The following is a 23,262-nucleotide window of genomic DNA, read 5'->3' on the forward strand; positions in this document are numbered from 1 at the left end:
TCATTTTTACAGTTAAAATTATGATCTACAAAAGGTTGTTGATATGTAGCCCGATATAATCCATTTTTAATACTTAGAGTATGTAATCCTTTCAGTATTGTGTCTTTAAACATTTTAAAAATGCTCTTAAGATATCAATTTCAACAACAGTATTCCTAATCGTAAAGCTTTACAATCAGTAATGTGAGATATATAACCTTCCTTGGTTGACCATAAGTTAAAAGAAATAATTGTCAAGAATCACAAAAACCTAAGTATCATCGATAATTTTCGTAGAACAGGTTCTCAATTACTATCATTTAGTAACAATATATTCCTAACATATAGGCTTAATTACTTGCAAGTATAAACTAAAAAGTGTTTTATAGAAAAAAAAAGCAACGAGATGTGCACGTGGTTAACGTAAATAAAAGAATGATTTTGAATAGTATGCACATTTCTGTTATCATGAAAGTTTTCCGCCCACACTCAATAAGCAAACATTACCTAGGAAAACCCCGATTTATCCTGCTTTAAAAATCACATCTCAAGCCTGTTCTGAACATAACCAATTCCCAAGGGCCTTGGCGCTTTAAGCTTGAAGCAACATTTGATAAGTCTACAAGTCCTCAAGATGAACGTTTTTTGTTTGATGATAGTCGCATCTCTCGGCAAGACGATTATTGCGAAAGGTGGTTAAGAATTTGATATAGGTATGCAATTCAAACAAAAACTACTTGTAAACATATGATAACTTTAGAAGTGTTTTTAGTTATCGTAGATTTTAAGTGCGTGTATACAGAAAAGGACACATTCTTAGATGCAAAGTTTGACCCGGAAACGCAGATCTGCTGTCGAAAATCAGGAGTCCATGAAAGATTTCAGCAAGGCAAGGAAATGGACTGTTGTGGGGGTAAGAAATAAATTACAATGCTTAGAATTATTTACTGCAAACAAAAATGAATGAATGTCCAAAAAAAACAATGATAAAACGTATCATAATACTTTTAGCGCTACGGTCTATCAACATCACTCAATCGGGAAAAGGAACATTGACTAACGCGGCTTACCTCCCTTGCTTAATATAAAGCTCTGTAGTGAATACAAATATCCATGTCGTTTTCCAGTATTTTAAAAGAAAAAATATTATTTTACATAAAATCTTATAAAATCATACAATAATCAACCATGACAGTATTTCTTCTCAAGAAATTAAATCGTTTGCGTTTATATTTAATAGTGTGTATATATTTTGTTTATATTAGAGACTCGAGAATGAATGATTTTCTTCATAGATTTACATGTATTTATAATTTGATTTTAATATCTTTATGTACATGTATATATGTCGTGTTTCAATTAATTTTAATGAAATTGTCAAACTCAGAAAGAACTGATCGGGGTTTTTTTCTCATTTGCAGTTTCATGCAATTCATAATGATTTTTTTTCTACACATGTTATAGGCAACAAATGCTGCCTCATTCACTTCAAGATTGATTTGTTTGTTTTGTTTTAAAATTCAGAAATATAATACCATTTAATTATTAATTTCTTTGAATGTTTTGATTTTAAAACGTGTATTTGTATGTGCGGTGTTTTAATCTTACAACGTGTATGTTCGGTGTTTACTCACAGATTCCTTTTATCTCACTTTCTTCCTTAACGTTTGCTTTCGTTCTTTTATTATATTTATTGATGCGTTTTCTTAATTAATAATTCTGTTGATTATCTACGCATTTTTTCACATTTGATTTTTCTCAAACCGATTTATTTTACCAGTACATTTTCAAATCCTTAAATGCCATATTTCCGCGATCTGTAAATACACGTGTACACAACATATATCAACAAGTCAGAACTATTTAGGCCAGATTAATTAGAATTTGTCAATCTAATTTTTAAAATTAATAAGAATATTTTTGCGGTATTTTATAGCAGCTTTAAAATCCAAACTGTACACAATGCCTTAAACATTTTCATTGTCCTGTCTTTTACTTTTTCTTGTGACAAAATAAATCAAATCAACTGAAAATTTTTAATCTTCTTTAAATGTAACTCAGTCAAGAAGAAGGATGTGTCTGTTTCAAAAGGATTAGGATAATTCATTAATTAGCTGTTATTATTGGTGCATTTCGTTCATTAAATTAACGACCAATTAAAACTAAGTCATCTGTACTACGAAGATTTAATGCATTGTTTACATTGTTGGGTCTCTGTGACATCATACATCCACAAAATGAAGAACGATAAGCGGGGAAGAATTTTTTCAGGTGCTGTGTTTTCACGGTTAAAGGCAAAAAATCTTACTACACGTATTTTAACATTTGTTTATACCAAGCTTTATATAATTATGAAAGAAAATCACAGTGTTAATGTTTGTTTAATATGACCTTTAAGAAAAAGAAAGCAGCGAAGAGGCTGAACGCAACATAACACACATTTGCTGCAAAAACTCAGGTGTTCACGAAAGATACCAAGATTATCAGGAAGTTGGCTGTTGTGGAGGTGAGTATTGAGTCAAGCATATAGTTTTTGAATGTTAATACAAATTCAAAACTTTTTTACTACAAATGGAATGGAAATGCATGGTACAACGCAGATAATTAAATTGATTTGAAATTTACTTAAAATATAAACGCAAGTACACTAGTAGTTATCCATATGTGTGTGTGTGTGTGTGTGTGTGTGAGTGTGCACGTGTTTGTGCATGTGTGCGTGTTTGCAATTCCGCAAATTCTAAAAAGTACCAACGTTCTTGAATACAGAAGATATCTTCAAAGTGGTATCCGAGCCATGTCCCAATAAAAATACATCTCAAAAGGCTGTCAAGAAGACATATGGAAAAAGTAAGTTTTAAAACGTAATTTTAGTTCAATGTTCATTTTTAGAAATAACAATCCTTTGAATGAAAGCTGCAATACTATGTATTTATAGTCTATTGGTTTTTGTGTCTCTTTATAGGAATGTTTAAATATTACACATTTGATTCTTATGATAAAATATAAAAAGTCAACAACAATATAATACTTTGAAACTTGTGAATACAGATTCAGAAATAGCCCGGTCACGAAAAGACACTACCAAATTGCCCAGAGTCAGGCTTTCTTTGCTACTGCATCAACAATGGAGTATGGAGGTTGATCAACTGTCAAGTGAAAGGTAGAAAATTAACTTACGCTAAAGCGTTCTTTTCTTCTTTTTTGAAAGTTGGAGGGGTGTAATATGCTTCGTTTGATAACCGAAAATGTTATTGTCATATCATATGTCCAAATTTCCTTTCAATTTTTGCAGATTAGCCAAAAAAGTTAAAAAGATCAAGAAAGCCATCAGTCGCCTAATAAAAGTATTTCCAGGGGCATTTTAAACAGAAAAATCCATTGGTGATCACTAACCTGTACAAATGAAAGCATCTAAGACTCAATAGCCTGATTTATTATCTTTATTTTTTTCTTATGATAACATTTGTAAACAACCATTTTATCTTTGCATTTTATTATACCATATAACGTGATAACAAAATATCAGTTATCAGAAAGTGTAGAATCATATACATCTATTTAATATATCATGAAATAAAGAACATGCTTATTATTTATAGTTTACGATTATTCATTGTCTGGTAAAATCACCAAAAAGGAAACAAGCAACAACATTATGGTATTATAATGATTCATTCTACAGACTAAATGCTTTTAAGAGATAAGGTATAAACAAAATTTACTTTTCCATTTAAGATAAAACACGTCGCTAGTCTTGCTGAAAAACAGTAAATATGTGTGAGCTCTGTAACTCTCTTATAATTTGATAAATGACACTAAAACTTTGTTGGAACTATGAATATAGGTAAAATGTACACGGGTTGGGTATATGAAATGTCAGTCAAGATTACAAGTGCATGACGTATATACTGCTGAGAAAGCCGATTGTTAAACTATTTGTTGTTATCTTATCGGTTTGTTTTTCAATTGCTGCTTCGACGGCTTCCTGAATGACGTTATTGTTATTCATGTAAGAGTTAATACTAGATGCACATGCAACACTCCCCTGGCTAGCGATGAACAGTTGGCCGGAGAGCATCGAACATAAGGTGGAATTCCCTCCTTCGGTTAGTGGAGACCTTTTTTGTAACCTCTATAGCGATACTTTTCAAAAGTTTCAGGAGAGTTGTTAGAAGGAGAACAAGGTTGTGGTACCGAGCAATTCATTTGAAATTGCTTGCTTTGCTTGATAGTGGATTTGTTACCAGTGTCTATTTCCGCGTAGGTAGCAAGATGAAAACTAATTAAGATAATTGCTGTACTGGCTTAAGTAAATGGTTTTCAAGATTCACCCATCTCATAAATTTCACAGAGAATTGATATATTAATTTCCTTGAAATTACAGTTTAAACTAGAAATGTTAAATATATACTATATCTTGCAGTTAACATTTGATAATGATAATATAAATGTGACAATACTTTTTATATAACTATACCTATAATACGAAGAAAATTTTAATTGTATAGTTGTTGGAAATGAAGATATTCTTGCTTCAGAGTCAAGTATTCTATTTGTAAGACAGCTTCAATGACGTTTACCCATACGCTTGGTGAACCAGTATAAAATCTAAAAATGCATTTTCGATGTAAAAAGCTTTCTAATATCTAGCAACAAGGGATTGTGGATGCGATATTAAATATATCTAATTCTAGGACATCTGAATAACATATTAGATTTGAAATACAAATGGAATTAATTATTGATTTATACAGGTATAAGTTTGGTTTCATCAAATTTCTTAAGGTTAAAAAAAATCAAAACGAAATAAGTTATTTTTTCCGATACGCATTACGAAGATTTAAGTTTTTAAAAGAAAGGTTCTAAGAAATAAATATCAAAACAAATAAGTGGAAATTTCTTTTTAAAAACCTATTCATATAAAATCAAAGATTAACGAAATTAACATTATAAAATTAGCTGGAAAGATGTTGTAATTTTCCCGTAAGTGATTGTATACGATGCATCTTTGTATTTGTCACTCTTAATTATGAATCGACGATTTGGGTAAAAACACTGTCGAATTTGTTTGAAAAGACTTTATAAAAATATTTACAAGACTAATGTATATTAATTTTAACTTTGGGGTTTATCATTTAACATATGATATTCCCCGCTAAGAAAGTATGGAAACGAAAGCACCTTCCTATTAGAAAATGATGGTTGCTTCTTTTTCTTATAGTGATATTGAACTTGCAAAAAAGACCAAAGCTAAAGTAAGAACACATTTACAGGTCAAAAACAATCTTTGTTTAAAATTTTAGCTTCTAATCATTTTCAATTACAAGAAATAGCTCAAACAGGAATTAAGCATTTTTTAATATAACTGATCCTGGGTCAAGTTCATGACAAATTATCGGTTCATAAGCAAGCTCTATGAGAAATTAAACCTTCCGATGTTTCACCATAAAAACACTATAAACCTTTAACCTGCCCAAAGAACCTAGGGAAAAATGCACACCCTCATGACATAAACAATCTTTGTGTAAGGTTGCAACTTCCAATGTTTCTTTATAAAAAAAATATATTGAACGCACACAAATTTTGCACTTTTCCTACCAGTGACCTTGATCTTGCCGAAATGAGCATGTGTCCGGGTCATTACAGACGATCGGGTCATAAGCAATGTCTGTGTCAAGTAACAACTTCCAATGTTTCTTTATAAAAAAAGATATATGGACCGGACACACATTTTGCACTTTTCCTACCAGTGACCTTGATCTTGCCAAAATGAGCTTGTGTCCGGGTCATTACAGACAATCAGGTCATAAGCAATGTTTGTGTCAAGTAACAACTTCCAATGGTTCTGCATTAGAAAAAAATGGAGCGGACCCCTATTTTGCACTCTTCTAACCAGTGACCTTGACCTTCCTCAAATGACCTTCGTCAAAGTCATTACACACCCTGTGTTTATAATTAATTTCTGTGTGAAGTAAGAACTTCCAATGTTTCTGGATAAGAAAGATATGGACTAGACACGAATTTTGCACTTTTCCTACCAGTGATTTTGACCTTGCCCAACTTACCTTGGGTTAAGGTCATTACACACTATCAGGTCAAAAGCATTGTTTTTGTGAAGCAATAACTTCCAATGTTTCTCCAGTAAAAAGATATTGAATAAAAACGAATTTTGCTCTTTGCTAGTGGCCTTAACTTAGCAAAAATGACCTTCAAGGTTCAAAATCAATACACACCTTCGAGTAGTCAGCAATTTTTGTGCAAAGTAAGATCTTCCATTGTTTTTGATAAGAAAAATATTGACCGGACTCGAATTTTGCACAGATAGACAGACGGATGGACGGACGAGTACTATCCACGGCTGGTCTGTCTCTTGAACAGTGGTAATCAGTAAAAGACAGATCAGTGTAGATGCAATGTTGTTAATGCAGTAGAATATTGTGCAATCTCTCTTTGGGGATCAAATTTAAGGTAGTCCATCAATATAACTAAGACGTATTTAACAATTTTGATTGATCTATACTACATAAAATACGTATTTTAAAGTTTTTATGAGACTGACGTAAACCAAACTCGGGGTGATGTATGTAGTAAAAAAAAGAACTTTTTGCACTTAAAACTTTTTAAAAGAGTAATCTGGCCTTTCGAAAAAATTTTAAAAATCATTTTCTGAAAATATGTACGGTAATTTATGAATTATTTTAGCATATTCAAATGAAAAGGAAAGTCATTCCAGCTTTTTACCAAGAGGAATGTAAAAATTTTTTTATTTAAAATAGCATTTTACACATAGACTTTAATGTTAACTTCAACATATAATGTAATTGTTAATATTAAATTAAAAAAAAAAATTCTGAGGTGAATCTTTATTATATGATACACCCTTTACAATCACACCAAGATTTTAGTGATCAAACTTGCAATCTATTAGATATGAAATATTATAGTTATCGATGGATAACCTTAAAGATTGAAAAGAAACAATGCAAAAATATCATCTTCACACTAAATAATATCAGCAAATGGACTCAGTTTGCCTGCTAAAATGATAGACAAGATTACATGTACTTGTACCTACTTGTAAAACAAACATAACACGTACCACAAGAGTCAAACGTTTTTAACTTGTAAAGATGTTTTGTCCTTCTATACAGATATGGGTATATGATGACACATGACTTTAACAAAAGATATGTAAGAAAGGAGTATGAATTGAGAAATTGCAACTGGATTTTCCTAAGCTATCATTTTGCACTGATCTTATTACATGTATCCTATTAATTTTAGATGAAGGTTGTCAGATATTAAACATACACATACATACAATACAGCTACAAGTAGGCATTCAATATTTTCTCTATTGTCGTACTGAGGTAGACATTTTATTTGGAAAATTTAATTTTGTGTGTAGAAAAATGATTTTTAAACGCTTTCTTTGGTTTTAATTGCCCATAGAATACGCCTAAATTAAAGGGTAATGAAAAGAAAAATACATGATGTTTTTTGTTTCATTGCATTATTTTGAATAGATAAAACTAATATGAACATTTGATTGAACTGCCCTTATAATGAATATTACAAGTATAGGTATGAAAAATTTGACAATATTACAAGAAAATATCATATTGTGCGTTTTTTCATACTCGCTAACTTTCGACGACTGGCAATTCATGTTGTCGCTCATATTGGCAGTCAGTGCTTTAATTTTTTTTAATGTTGAGAAGTCGTTCAAAGCGTCTGAATAAATTCATTTAAGTTAATTATCTAAATAGTACCATGTGATTTTTACTGCAAATACACGTTCATGTGAACCAGGACGATTATACATTCTTTAAACATTCATTCACCTGCTCCGGTACGTTTAAAAAACGTCCTTTTACAGAACAATGAAATAGCTTCATGAAAATATTACCTGCACATTTTATACCGCAGTGTACTGCATATCATGTATCAATAAAACACAGGGTGAATGAGATAACTTGGATTATTTTACGTTTCAGAAAGATTGTGGAGGTGAATCTCAAGTGTAGTATCGTGAAATTATTTTAATTTGTAATCCTAAGAGCAATGCAGGGTTTCTATCTGTTCGTAAATAAGACCAAACCAAAACATCAAACTCCTAAATTGTTAATGAGATCTAAAAGCTTGAAATATAATATACATTATATAACAGTAAAACCGGGTAGGTTTTAAGCTCTGGTAATATCTTTAAAAAATGAACACTTTCTGCATAACCAACCGGTATCATCAAAAAATCACCAAAGAGGAAACAAGCAACAACATTATGGTATTATAATGATTCATTCTACAGACTAAATGCTTTTAAGAAATAAGGTATTATCTTTGGGTCAATTACAGATTTCTTGTGATTGTATAATTGCACACTAAACATAATGCTTCTGGTTCACATTTTACAACATCGGTGCTGAATTTGGCTCTGATTCTACTGTAAAAGTGGTACTTTACACGAGAAGATATTTACACTTCAGGGGTTCTGGGAACCATACTCTTCTTTTGCAAAACATATTCTGGAACCTGATCGCACTTCAATATGACGCCCTCAATTATATTCTAAAAGAACATTTGGCTACTGCAAAAAATGACGTTTTTGAAACCAGTTTTTCGAATTTTTCAGCCATTAAATGACCCCGAAAATAAAATAAAAAATTCCGAAACCTTATTGCGCATCTATAGGATACCCTAAAACATATTCCAAGAGATGATTTATCTACTGTTGAAAATGTAGGAGGAGTTCGAGGAAGAAGTTTTTTTGGTAAAAAAAACCCCTAATTTTTACCAATTATTTGACCCCCAGGACTACCAAAGAATTTTGGAAACCTTTTTACAAAACAACATGACACCCCAAATCAAACCCCAAGAGTTCAGTTTGCTGGTTTATAAGATGTAAGGGCAGTTTGAGAAAGTAAAACGTGATAGATGGACGGACGGACGGAACAGGGTAACAACAATATATCCGAACTTTCGTAATAAATTGCGGATATAAAAACAGATTCACAAAAGATATACCTTTTTGATAAAACTTTAGTCAAAGAGTCTCAAATTTTGTTTTTGCACAACTTCATACAATGCTTTTCCTCTCTCCCAAGAACTCCGTCTCTTTAAAAAAACAACAACATCTCTTTAAAAATGTTAAGCATAAAGAATTTTTCATTAGATCATTTCAGCAAATATCAAACAAAATCCATGGTAAAATATATATTATACAAATCAATAGAATAATAGTAATTATTTAAACTTCATTCGCTTCATCATAGATCATAAAATCAATTTTCTGATAATAAAAGGAACATCAACCACACTTATTTATGATCAATGAATATGTTTTTATGATTTCCCCATAGCCATATATTTCCATTGATGAATTATCATTTGTTGCTCTCTTACTATTTCCTTTTTTGACAATAACTTACATGTAACTACCCAGGAAATGTTCAAATGTAAACTTCTATTGTCAAAACACAATCTGAGGTAACTATGTTTGTACATTTCATTTGAACGAAACATACTCATTAAATAAATGACACCTAAATACGTTTAAAATGTTGAAAAATAAATCGGTGGGATTCAATTATGCATTGATCACTTGTGTATCAATTAGATACGTTATTTTTTTTCCATGCCGGATATTGTTTAACTCATAATTACATAAACAGAATTGTTTTACAAGACAAATGTTGATGCGACGGGAGTTGATTTATAAAACGCTTAACAAATAAATGATTGTATATATATCAAAATTAAAAGTTAAGGTAAGGTGGATTTTTGAGAAAATATTACACATTATGTAAATTTAAGTAAATATAGCGGACTTTTTTATGTCAACGACTTACAGTTTGCTTTCTATTAATATTCCTTAATAAAATGTTTAAAAACAAGAGTCATTAAATTGTGAGAGAAAAACATTGAAAAGGAATATAAATGATATGGGCCTAAAATGGCCCCCTATAATGAATATCATTTTACATCTCCCAAGTTCACTTTTTCGTTGGCAATTGAAAAGTAATTGAAAAGTGAAAAAGAAGTAGCATATCCTTTTCTAATTAATAGATTAAATCTAATGATGTTTTACTTACAATTACATCGCGTTGCGCCTTAGAGTCAAGGGTTAAGACGTTTCAATTGCAAGTCTTGTTTTGAGTGACTTTCCAGTTTTACGAGCGTTGAGCATTCTGTCTTGCTTCTAGAGTTCTAAAAAACCGCTTCTGCCATTATTTTTCACTGCATAGTAAGCGATTTCTGAGATTTTAAAAATGCGGTCATACGTTTTAGGCAGCGATCTATTCATTCATTACATTTGACGATATTCAGCTATTTAACTACTTTTTTTCATCACATTGTGTAGTGCACACAAGTGGTTATTTAAAGGGGTAGCAAAACGAAAATAATAAACAGAATGTAATGAATCTGAAATCGGTGCTAGGAAGATCGAAACTGAATAGGTCACTGCTGATGTTACTTTTACAATGAAGAATACTTTTACAGTTAATTCTTTAATTCAAACACATCAAATATGTGTTTCGTTTTTCACTTTAATTTGACCAATGTAAGAAGAATGGGATGGTTTTAACCAGAATGAGGTTTTGTTAATCGACAAAATTTAGACGACAGTTTACATGTTCTGTATCATCAGAGAAAAAAAAATGCTGTTGGATGACACACATGAATCAATTCTAAAATAATAATTAAATTACCTTTTATATAAGGCTTTTGTTTTTGCTCAAATTGAAATCGACTGTCTTAATAAAAACATACGCCCTAAACAATGGCGTTTAATTATTGTCCCCCCTTTCATACAATTATAACGCTTTGTTTGTAAAAAGGGGCATTTATAGGAGGTTACGATTTTTGCCAAAAATTATTTTTCCAATTTTAATGTTTACAATGCTTCAGTAGGGCATCTTAAATAGGCAACCAAAATTTGAGGGCCCTTTGTTGAGTTTAAAGTGAGTTACAGAGTTTACAATTCTTTGTTGTGTAAACAATTTTTTTTTTCTTCACATTTTGAATGTTGAAGTCACAATTTCAGTTTTAGACCTAAAATGAAAGTGTTAAATGTTAAGAACTGTTTATTTATGCTTAAAATGAATAAGGAGATCTAGACAAATCAGCTTGACAAAGATTATTTAATAGTATATTGATCATAAATATACAAACACAGGCCACGGGCCTGAATTCTGAGCTCTTTATCTTGCATATAACTGTACGACTGGTTCTCAAATTTTATATGGTTATAAAAAATGCATTCTACGAGCATTGTAAAAAATTAAACCAGTATTGTAAATGAACAAATCTGTGAAATACACGAGTAATCCAACCGACACAAATTTTCTGGTTGACTAATCTCAAAATCGGGTGTTGAATATCACAGGTAGATTCCAAAAGTGTAGACATGGCATACAACTGATTAAATGATAGTTGTACTAACTTTATACTAGTAGTCATTTTGTAAGCAAGCATTTTGCCTAACTTTTATATCATTGTCTCTTTTTTCAACACACAGAGCTATTTTGGTTTTTGGTATTTAAAGATAGATTAAACAGATAAAATTATACTTAAATATTTTTCTCATTTGAATTATGTACTGGCTTTAACGCATAGGAAATTGGTGGGTAAAGTTACATCTACCTGTGTTAGAGCAAATGCTTTCAGCACTGTTGAACTTTTTTGTACGAAAGGAAAGTAGCCTTATCTGGATATTATATATAATCTTTTTAAATTGAGTTATTGTCAAAGTTTAAATGCTTGAAATGCACACCAGTAAAATTCTATGTGGCGAAATGGAAACAAAAATATTTCCGTTTTTCATTCTTTGCATAATGAGGTTGTCAAATCCATAAAAACCAAGATTCTCGTCTACAGTTTGAATATGATGCATACCGGAGACTTTTGAAAAAAGTTTTGAATTTTGTCAAACATCATTTTGTGTAGTTGACGTCTAGTGCAAAATTTGCTGATAAAATTAATAAATAATGTATATGTGTTTACGTATGATAAATAAACTGTTATTTGCTATTAGAATTGCCCATAGAATTTCCTTACCTCCTCCATTAATCGACCTCAAAAAATTTCTTCGGAGTCCTAGCCTAAATCCAAGTGAACTCATAAAAAATACACGAGACTTTGAATACATAATTTATGCATTTTTGAAATTCCGTTTTCATGGTATGTGTAATGGGAGTATTTATATAGTAAAAAGAAGTCTATGAAGGTAGAGTTTTCAAGTGTAGATGATACCTAGTGTACAAATTCGGTCTTTGTTAAAAGACAAAGAAAAAAACACTGTTTTAAAACAAATGTTTTAACAACGTTAACTATTTTAAGTCAAGTGTGCATACGCTGTATAAAGTATCATAATTTAAGTTTCAAATAGAAAACGTTCAGGGCCACTATTAAAAAATCTGAAGGAATCTTGTTTGTGAGAAAGTGTATCAAAACATATGGTTTCAATGTATGCTTAGTGTCTCATTGTTTCTTGAGTTTTTATAATCCGTATTTACTTTTTATCAATGTTTTGCAGATTTAGCAAAACACAATATGGAATTCGATGGAGCTGATTCACAAGACAATGTTAATTGCTTTAGGAATTGCCCATTGGATTTTCTTACCTCCCACTGTAAACGCCCTCAAAAACCTGTATCAAATGCGAAAAGAAATCCGTCCAAGTGAACTCATATGATGAATAAATATTAAACGCAGAATAAATTTAAGTGTCGGTTGTCGAGTTATAAGAAATATACAGAGGTCATAAGACTTTGGAATGTAAACAAAGAACAGGTCTTTTTTTTTTTTTTTTTTTTTTTTACATTTTAATGTTGACTAGAAAATGCAAGGTTTAGACTTAAAATTGATAGACTAGAAACCGTGTATTTAGGTTCAAACGAAAAAGCAGACAGAAAAATCAGCTTGAAAAAGAATTTCTACCGGTAAATTGAACCGATGTAAAGACAACATGACAGGAGCCAGTGTGAGCTCTATATCTTACATGTATCTCTTTGACTGACACTCAAATAATGCTTTATTAGAAAAGCATGACCAAAGAATAATAAACAATAATAACCAAAAAATAAAATGTTACCAAATCGTGACCATATCTCTTTAAATACATTGATAATTATATAATACAGATATTTAAAAAAGCTTATTCGTTTATTTTTATCAGTCCAGATATTGTATGTCTACAGGTCATTGATTATATATTAAATAAGTGGTAAAGATTGTTGGGTAAACAAAAATTAAAAACAGCCAAACAAATAATCAATTTAGGTATAAAAAAGTGTAGACAAGTTTCTAAACTGACTTTTACATGTAAGTTTTTCTTGCTGAAGACAATTTCATCTAATAGGGTATCTAAAAAATGGATTATAGATATATTTTTGAAAATTATTTACGCATTTTTTGAGATATCGTATTAATAAAAAGAACAAAGCAGGCACAGAATTTCCAATGGCAAGAATGAGCGCATCAGTGGCTAGAAAATCTGCAACAAACGATTCGTGTGATTTTTGAAATGAATTATTCGAAATTGTCTTTTTATTGTTCTTCCAAGACAAATGTATCGACTTCTTTTTTTAAAAATCGCAAAGAAATAGTCGATTTTAATAAATCATATTCAGAACTCTTTTGCGTAACGATACACAAAGAAAGAATTGTTGTTTGTTTTTAATCCAAGATGGCAAATTTTTGGAAAAGATAACGTCTGTTGTAAGTGTTTTGCCATAACCATCTAAGATTGGATGCTATTAAAATGTCAAAATGAAATTCACAATTGATATATCTATTTTCCTTGCTTTGAACCTTATTTCCTACTTTTGTTGATAGTCCTGTACATGTATTTTCATTATATATTATAAGCATTGGTTAATAGTAAAAATGTCATACAAAGGCCAAACGAAGATGACACGTTTACATTTATTTCCGTAGTGAGTCAGTAACTAACATAATAAGTAATATTATGGAGAAATATGGAACGCCTTTGCTGCCTTATGTTAGATGATTTTATTATATGCTGTGGGTCTATTATTATATGCTGTGGGTTCATAATTATATGCTGTGGTTTCATAATTATATGCTGTTGTTTCATTATGATATGTTGTGGGTTCATAATTATATGCTGTGGTTTTATTATTATATGCTGTGGTTTCATTATTATATGCTCTGGGTTCATAATTATATGCTGTAGGTTCATATTTATATGCTGTGGATTCATGATTATATGCTCTGGTTTCATTATTATATGCTGTGGATTCATAATTATATATGCTGTCGATTTAGTCGAAACTAGCTATTCGAATCCGGATTTCTCGTTTTATAGTTTACATTTACAAGCACTTTCAACTGACACCAAGGACAATGATCTTGTGACCTTGAATGAGACCCATATGCTAAAAATTGCTTTTTAGAGCTTTGTTGTCGCCGGGTGCATAGTGTTTCACAAAAACATCCTGTTTCTATTTATCAATATAATACTTTCAGACAAAGCAGAAAATGCGTTTGTGTTCTAAATTCTTTTATTTTTTTTAAATACAATAAAAATGATTAAAATACTGAGTATACAAAATTGATTTCTTGTTTTATTTATTATATCAACTATAATAATTAAATTGTTGATGTTTAAGATTCTTTAAAGGGAGTGTGCTATTAAAAATCAAGTACAAGCTTGAGAATATATACCGTCATTTGAGAGTACGTTACTGAAAGTCCAAATAGCTCAAAAAATTCTATGTCTCGGCATCTCTCTTAGCGCAGCCGTACGTGTTTGCTCACGAATTCTATAAGGACACATTTTTATGCGTCCGAATCGTATATTGTTTTTGTCCTGTTTGTCTGTCTGTTGTCAACTTTAACCTTAGCCATAACTTTTGAACTATAGGAGATAGAGACTTCGTATTTGGTATGCATACTTCACTAATTAGGTGCTTTTAAATGACACATAGGACAATGAGTTTGTGACCTTAACTGTGACCTATATGCTAAAAAATTGCTTTTTTGAAATTTGTTGCCGCCGGGCTCATAGTGTTTCACAAACGCATCTGATTTTAATTTGATGATTTGTTTGCCCTCTAAATGTAACGTTACTGTATTTTTTTTATGGATCCGCAATCATATTTTTATTAAGAGGGTGAGAAAATTATGATCTTAAAATCATGTAATTTGATAAATTATAAGTAGTTCTTCAAAGGGAAAAAGCCAAATTAACCAAAATAAATACAAGATGTGTTTGTGAAACACTGATGTCCCAGAATGGCAGCGTATGGCGAGGGTTGAAGTTTCTCTAATGCAAGTCAAACTCCAAAGGTCAAGGTCAAAAGACAAAATTTGTTGTTATCCAAAGGAAGAGCTTGAAACGAGAAATACATCTATGAAATATGAAAGCCCTAGTGCTAAATGTTCAAAAGTTATGACCAAGGTTCAAGTTTTTGAAAAGTGGGTCAAACTCTCGGGTCAAGGTAAAACATATACCCACTGAAAGGTCTTGTCAGAATGTATACATATGTGAAGTATGAAAGCCTTAGCACCAATTTTCAAAAGTTATGGCCAAGGTAAAAGTGTGAAAATGTTTGTAAAAGTTGATCAAACTTCATGGTCAAAAGGTCAAATTTGGTGTTACCGCAAAAAAGGCCTGGTCATAAGGAATACTTTTGTAAAATATGAAAGCCAAAGCCCAAACCACTCAAAAGTTATGTGCAATTTTAAAGTTTTTGCGGACAAACAGACAGACCGATGAACAGAAAGGGCAAAAACTATGTACCCCCCAAATCTTCGATGACAGTGGCATAAAATAAAACTGCTATTGCATAAGAATATTGCACGTACTCTATTACCACTACACTGATTAGGATCCCCACCCGCAAAATTGAATCTGTGTTGGATTTCCGGGCATTGGGCGAGGCTGAATGCACATCTCTACTTCAGTTCCTCAAACAAATAAAAGATAGTGTTTTCAACATTGTACGAAAGACGAATAGGGCCACATAAAAAAATATTTTTATCTCGTAATTACGAGAAAAGATCTCGTTATTACGAGTTTATTATCTCGTTATTACGAGAAAAGATCTTGTCATTACGAGATCATTTTCTCGTTATTACGAGAAAAGATCTCGTTATTACGAGTTAATTATCTCGTAATTACGAGAAAAGATTTATATGAAATGTTGCGTTTCTAAAAAGACCTCCTAGTCGACTGGATCACACATTCAGTCTAACTTTTTTCTTTCCAGAAGCGTTGATTTAATTTTGATTATTTCTTAGATAACAACGATCATTTTTCATTAATTTTTACATAAAATGATCGGATTTGACATTTTATCTTAATGAATACGTGGAAAGAGTTTTCAACATATATCATAATCCCACTCCGAAGTAAATACCAGGTAAACCTATAGTCGTAAAAACACAATTCTATTAGTTACAGATGATTTTAATGACTATATAGTTTCAATAATGGATATACAGGATTTACCCGAATTGTATTTTATATTTTCATACACAACCTACATGCATATTGAAAATAATTGATTTTGTATATTAACACTTTGTAGTCTGAAAACAAATAACATGTATCCTTCTTATTGATAAACAGTTCAATGAATTTATTAATCAATCTGCTTTCCTACATTTTCTTAAATTGCTTTAAAACTGCTTGGTCTGATTTTATATCAAATTATGTGTAAAAAAAAAACACTGCAGTACTATTCCAGCTGTATTATTGTCTGTGCATCTTAAGAACATCACCAGTCTGCTAAAACCATCTATTCCGCCAACAATTATGAATCGTCAACGCACAAGTTTATTATTAGTGTCTAAGTGCCATAAATGGTTTGGGCCCGTTACATTATAAACACGTCTGTGCAGTCTGCCAGCTTGTCTCTCACAAACACCACGTTCATCCATTCGATGTATGCTTTCTCTTAGTCTCCACCTAGGAACCCTTATCCCTTTTAAAGTTATCATCTGTCTTAATAGATTTTCTCCACAGAGGGGGAAATCTTTTAAAATTTCCCCGAGTTTTAAATCGAGGTCATTGTCGGATATTTCTGAAAAATTCATTTTACTAAGTCCATACTGTGCCATTCTTCTGTAAATCGTTCTTTTTGACACTGAGAGAAGGTTTGAAATGTAAGTAATTGTGCATCCATTTTCAAGGAACATTTCTAATACTGTTGTTAGAATATCATACATTGGAGGACCACACTGAGGCCATACCTTTTTTGGCTTTTCAGTTCCATATTTCACACACTTGTTTCTAATCTCATCATATCCCTTGTATTTGAGATCCCCAAAGTTTGGAATTCGTGTGCAGATAATTTACATACAATATCTGTGGTTATTTTTTCAGCCCTGAACCTGTCGTGAAACAGATGTAAGTTTAAATCCTCCAATACCTTTCCTATCAACCCTGTGGAATCTGCCGCCATTTTGTTTAGGAACATTTATAATAAGAGCCCCTGTGTAAAATTTAAGTATACCAGCATATAATAATGAACCCACATTATATAATAAATGAACCACAGTATATAATAATGAACCCACAGCATATAAATATGAACCCACAGTATATAATAATGACACCACAGCATATAATAATGAACCCACAGCATATAATTATGAACCCACAGCATATAATTATGAACCCACAGCATATAATAATGAAACCACAGCATATAATAACGAAACCACGGCATATAATAACAGACCCACAACATATAATGTTAGAACCACAGCATATAATTATAGAACCACAGTATATAATTATAGAACCACAGCATATAATAATAGAACCACAGCATATAATTATAGAACCACAGCATATAATGATAGACCCACAGCATATAATAAGGGAACCACAGCATATAATTACAAACCCACAACATATAATGATAGACCCACAGCATATAATTATAGAATCACAGCATATAATTATAGACCCACAACATATTATAAAATCACATAACATAAGGCAGCCATGGCGTTCCATATAGTCAGTAACTAACCTAATAAATGTTTTGTTTTACCGAGGACTATCAAGTGACATATTTATTCACATATTGCGATGATCTACGCAAAACCATGTACAAGATTCCAAACATCTCGTCTAATTTAACACATTTAAACTCTTCAAAGTTTACAATCTCACCTTTCAAATAGTCTCTGAAAATCTTGATGAAAACCCATGTTTACTTACAATGTTTGTTGCTATTCAATTTTAAACAGTTTCTCCCTTTCCTCTGCAGAGATTTGAGCAAATGTCGACGCTGCCATTTTGTTCTGCTCCAGACAAAACAATGTGACGTCAATATTTTAAGGGCAACTACTCTAATTTTAAAGAATTTCAAAGGGCAACTACTCCAAATACCTTAAGAACGTACGGCATGCGGTTTATGTATTAAATACTATGAAATGTCGAAATGAGTAAGCGAAGCGTCGGCCAATGGCGGCCATAATGCCTAATATTATTTCTCACAGCACAAATATAGAGATATATGAGGCAATCACGTGCTATGTTTAAACCAATGAAAGTGTGACAATTCAGTCCAAGGGAAAAAAGTACAAGTATTGAACAGACACAAATTTTGCACAGACAGACTTATGGACAAGATAATTCCTATAACCCTCCCTCTCCCCCAACAAAAAAAACTTTGTTTAGGGGTGGGGTTAGGCTTTTAAATAATGTCTAGGTATTGTTGGGGTTCATCAAAGTATCAATGGGGCTTACTTAGGTATCATTACAGCTAAAATACGGTATCATTGGTTAGTTAATGTTATTCAGGGTCTGGTTGGGGTTAATTGTTCATTAAGTAAAGGTACATTCTTGTATCAATGAGATTTATTGCCGTATCATTTGGAAAATTAAAATCCATTGGTGAATGAATCATTGCACAGAGCTCATTTCAAGTTTATTGTGGTTCGTGAGGGTATCAACGAAATTTGGTTGGGATAACAATGGGTTCATTGGAAAATCAATCGGTGAAAAAACGCCGCGTAGTTGAAATTTCATTCATTTGTGTAGCATGATATGTTGGTACATAAAATTCATTAAGTATATTGATTATGAACAAACTCAGTATCATTGGGGTATCTCACAGTTCACTGGGGTGTCATTGGGGTGTCATTGGGGTATCATTGGGGTTCATTGGGGTTCATTGGGGTAAAAAGACGCACCCCGGTTCATGATGAAGATACATGTACATATCTAGAGAATGCATATGTGTGATCCAAACTGGCACAGTTTTTCTTGACGATAACTTATTTAATATTAAAAGGGTTTTGACAGATATTTATGCACTTTTTTGTACAAACATCCAAATATTAGGGTTTTTAAAAAAATAAAACCCCCTATGATTAAAAAAGAATTGTCAAACTATACCCTTTTTGCTCTACTTTAATCAATGCAGATAATATGATAGAATATTTGATTTAATGTGAAGAATGCATTCAAATGGATCTTTGGTCGTGTTTTAAAGATTCATTGATATACAATTGATGATTCGCGATTTTAGATACTTATTCAATACACACACTTTTATGAATGAATCATTGACATAGTTTTGCGCCCCGGATGAGTAATCTTCAAGGTAGCATATTCTAGACTGTTTCTTTGACTTACAGATTGTAAGTAGTGAATACATTAAACTTCATTTTATAATATAAGTATTGAAACATTATAAAAACAACATAAATTGAAATTGAAATAAGAATTAAACTACCAATAATTTTTGTGTAAGAATTTAAAACAAAATTCACGAATGTCTTATTATAGCTATGATATGTTTTGTGTTTGTATTGTAGGTTGTTCCAAATTTCTTCGATTCAACTGTTCAAATGTAAAGCATAACACTACTGGCTCTAAAAACCCCTGTCCGTATGAAAATCCCCTGTCTTCCCCTGTACACCCCCTGTGTTTTCATTGTCATCCCCTGTACACCCCCTGTGTGCCACTGTACAGAACCCCTGTATACCCTGTCATCCCCTGTGTGCCCCTGTACACAACCCCTGTGTGCCACTGTAAGCCCCTGTCACCCCCTGTACGCCCCTGTCATCCCCTGTAAGCCACTGTCTCCCCCTGTGCATGCCCCTGACATCCCCTGTACGGTCTTTAACTGCTCGCTAAGAAATTAAATAGCTTTTAATTAATTCGGATTTTTAAAAATTTATATATAGCATTCATGTTTTAGACGGTGCTTCAGGTTTTCTTTGCATTTCATAGAAGGCAATATTATTACAAGTGTGAATAATTTTGACTCAACATTGACACAAATCAAGATATACTTGTATACCGATAAACCGCTTATTTTATTACGTGCATTTAAACAAATGACCATGTTCTGTATTTTGTAAAAATAAAATAGAAAGAAAAAAGAAAGAAAAATAAGTGGAGGAGTGCGTGAAATCTGCAATGTTCTGTGCCATGTAACCTGACTGAGAGAAAGCGCATAATAATAATAACACAACATGATCAGCACGTGCAGATAACCACACACCGCTCGAAATGATCACCTATATTTTGACTGTTTTGACCAGTGCAATGATGCATAGAATTAAACAGCCTTTATGAATTTAATGTAAATCGCTGATAATTGCTGTCAGTATTGTTTTTTTATAAATCAAGAGAGAGAGAGAGAGAGAGAGAGTTGATTTTTTTCGGAAAGGGGGATTAGACCGGTCCATTGACACTTTAAACTTCTATCAGCTAGTGTGCATTTTCCAGTTTAGTTATTCATATGCATTATTGTATAGAATTGTCCACATGCATATACACTGTAGAGCAATGATACCGTTAATGAACGATTTAATGCATGATTGTATGCAAATGCCGGTAACGGGGTACCATTTATATAATAGTGTTGTGTTGTGCATGTACTATGCCTAAATAGTAGTCAGGGTTTGATACATGGTGCACGAGCCGGAGGCGAGTGCACTATGTATCAAACCCTGACTACTATTTAGGCATAATACATGCACAACACAACACTATTGTTATTATTATGCCGACTGTTAAATATACTGACGTGCTTTGCTATAAGTAGCTCTGACGTTCGAGTGTTGACAAGTCCCTTAAAATAATCACCGGAAAAGCAAGCGTTTGTTGTTGTTTTTCAAATTACGTGTAATCAATTGATTTGATTGTTTATTTAATCAACAAGTTGTTGTACAATAAAAAGTCAACAAAGATTTATGTTCTTTTCAAGAAATATAGAGACGTTTGGCCTTACCGAGAAAACTCGAAATGTTTAGCAGACGAAATCTCAGTGAATTTTTTTCTTGAACATTCTTTATCAAGCGTCATTTAAAAAAGCGTTTTTGTGATTCTCATGTAGAATTTCTTTGAAAAATGTTCAATCAATTTGTTCAAAAGTTTATAGGAAACTTGAACTTTAAAATTACCGTCAATAATGAAGTTTTTTTTGGAAAAATGAATAATTTTAATTGCTTGATGTCAGTCGTACATATCTACGTTTTATATACCTAAATACCGCTAGTCATAAAAACGGCTAATTTAGCATAGCGGTAACGCGTTGGGCTTCATGCTAGATTCAATGATTTTAGCGTCGTAAGTTCGAATCCCGCTGTCGGCGCTTGACAGATTTTCGTTGAAAATATTCGCCGTGCTCTATTTCGGCATAGTATGCTTACGCTATATAAATCCTTTGATACTATGCGAAAATAGATGAGTATTGAATATATAGTGACAACCTGACAGACGGCATAATTAAATAATTATACACACATGCATTATATTAAACAATGGTCCGGGTTTCGGATCAGAACAATATCAGGCATTTATTTTAATTTTATTTCATTTGAAAAATGAAAAATATAAAAGAGCAATATACAGTTTTACTTCATATCACTGTGCCAAATAATGTTCTGAATTTAAAGCTCATCAATCTTTTCATGTTTGAAATTCTCAGAACTGAAAAATTGAAATTTTCAATATCTTGTTTCTTTACTTGACAGACTGGGAAAAAGGTCATAAGGGGTGTTTAAACAACATATTGCATTATTGTGTAGCATTACCGAGCATCCAGACCAGTACACGTGTGTCTGTCACCTCCTTGTTCCCAGTCTCGCTACCGTGCACTGCAAATTGTCAAGAAGGGCTGTATACAGTATATAGCTATTATATAATCACTGACCGACCATTCAGATCTGAGGAAGTGTGTGTATATATACGTGTACACGGGTGTCTATCATCTCTTGTTCTTTTATCTCGCTACCGTGAACTGCAAATTGTCAAGAAGGGCTGTGTACAGTAGCTATTATATAATCACTGAACGAGTGAAATTATGTCAACATCATCTCCTTTGAAAACTGTAGCTTCAATCAGCTAGTTGTTAATCATGTGTCTTCAAGTTTTTTGATCAATTGATCTGGAGTAGTATAAAACATACATGAATTAAAAATCAATTTGACAGCTCTAAGTTAATCTAAATAACTAAAGAAAATTGGTTTTAAAAATTAATAAGGATTGCATGTTTACTTATTAAGAAATTAATTCCCGTTTAAACTATTTGTAACATTTAATTAAAATCAATGCAATCTCTCTCTCTCTCTCTCTCTCTCTCTCTCTCTCTCTCTCTCTCTCTCTCTCTCAGTGTATAAACTCCATAGGCTACATGTATAGAAAACACTAGTTCTACATTTACATTTATGTTGTGTATGTTCTGACCACCTGGGCTGCGGAATGATAAAGAATAGGTAATAAAGATTAGGATTGCATGTTTACTTATTAGGAAATTAATTCCCGGGTAAACTATATAATTAATAAATTTAATTCAAAGTCAATGCAAACTCTCTCTCAAACTCTTTCTCTCTCTCTCACACACACACTCTCTCTCTCTCTCTCTTGGATAGATTTTGGAAATTAATGAAATTGATTATGAGATTAAAACATGAGTTTTAATTCAATTCAAGAGTCCAATAAGCCGGTCAGAAACGTATTGAACAAACATACTAAAATATTTCTTAGACAAACTTATATAAGCTATTGAAGCTTTATTTTGCTTTTCACGGGAAATTAATAAAGGTATAACCAAGAACTTGGTTAGAAAAAAGAAGAAAGGTGTACTCTATCGTTACATAGCTGATTATAAATTCTTTATTCTGACTGCTTTATTGGTTTAAGTGCGCTCCTATATGTTTAGATATATACAAAACCATGTTCCGCGCTTGATCTTAGTTTGTTTCTAGTGTATGTTTATTACCATAGGCTTAAGATATTCTTAAGTAAAGTGTACATATATCTGTAGACAATTTTAAAAACTTAAT

At 31.9% G+C, this 23,262-nt stretch overlaps 1 protein-coding gene across 1 annotated transcript; it reads left to right on the top strand.

Moving 5' to 3' along the window:
• The first annotated feature begins 726 nt into the window (after nucleotides 1-726).
• LOC128185393 (uncharacterized) lies at nucleotides 727-3,408 on the top strand. Its single transcript, XM_052854997.1, has 5 exons — nucleotides 727-892; nucleotides 2,378-2,485; nucleotides 2,746-2,826; nucleotides 3,028-3,139; nucleotides 3,272-3,408. Exons 1-5 carry the CDS (start codon nucleotides 727-729, stop codon nucleotides 3,342-3,344), a joined length of 540 nt encoding a protein of 179 aa, XP_052710957.1. The 3' UTR covers nucleotides 3,345-3,408.
• The last annotated feature ends 19,854 nt before the right edge of the window (nucleotides 3,409-23,262 follow it).

Source organism: Crassostrea angulata, chromosome 5 (assembly GCF_025612915.1).
Source record: "Crassostrea angulata isolate pt1a10 chromosome 5, ASM2561291v2, whole genome shotgun sequence".
Lineage (NCBI taxonomy): Eukaryota > Metazoa > Mollusca > Bivalvia > Ostreida > Ostreidae > Magallana > Magallana angulata.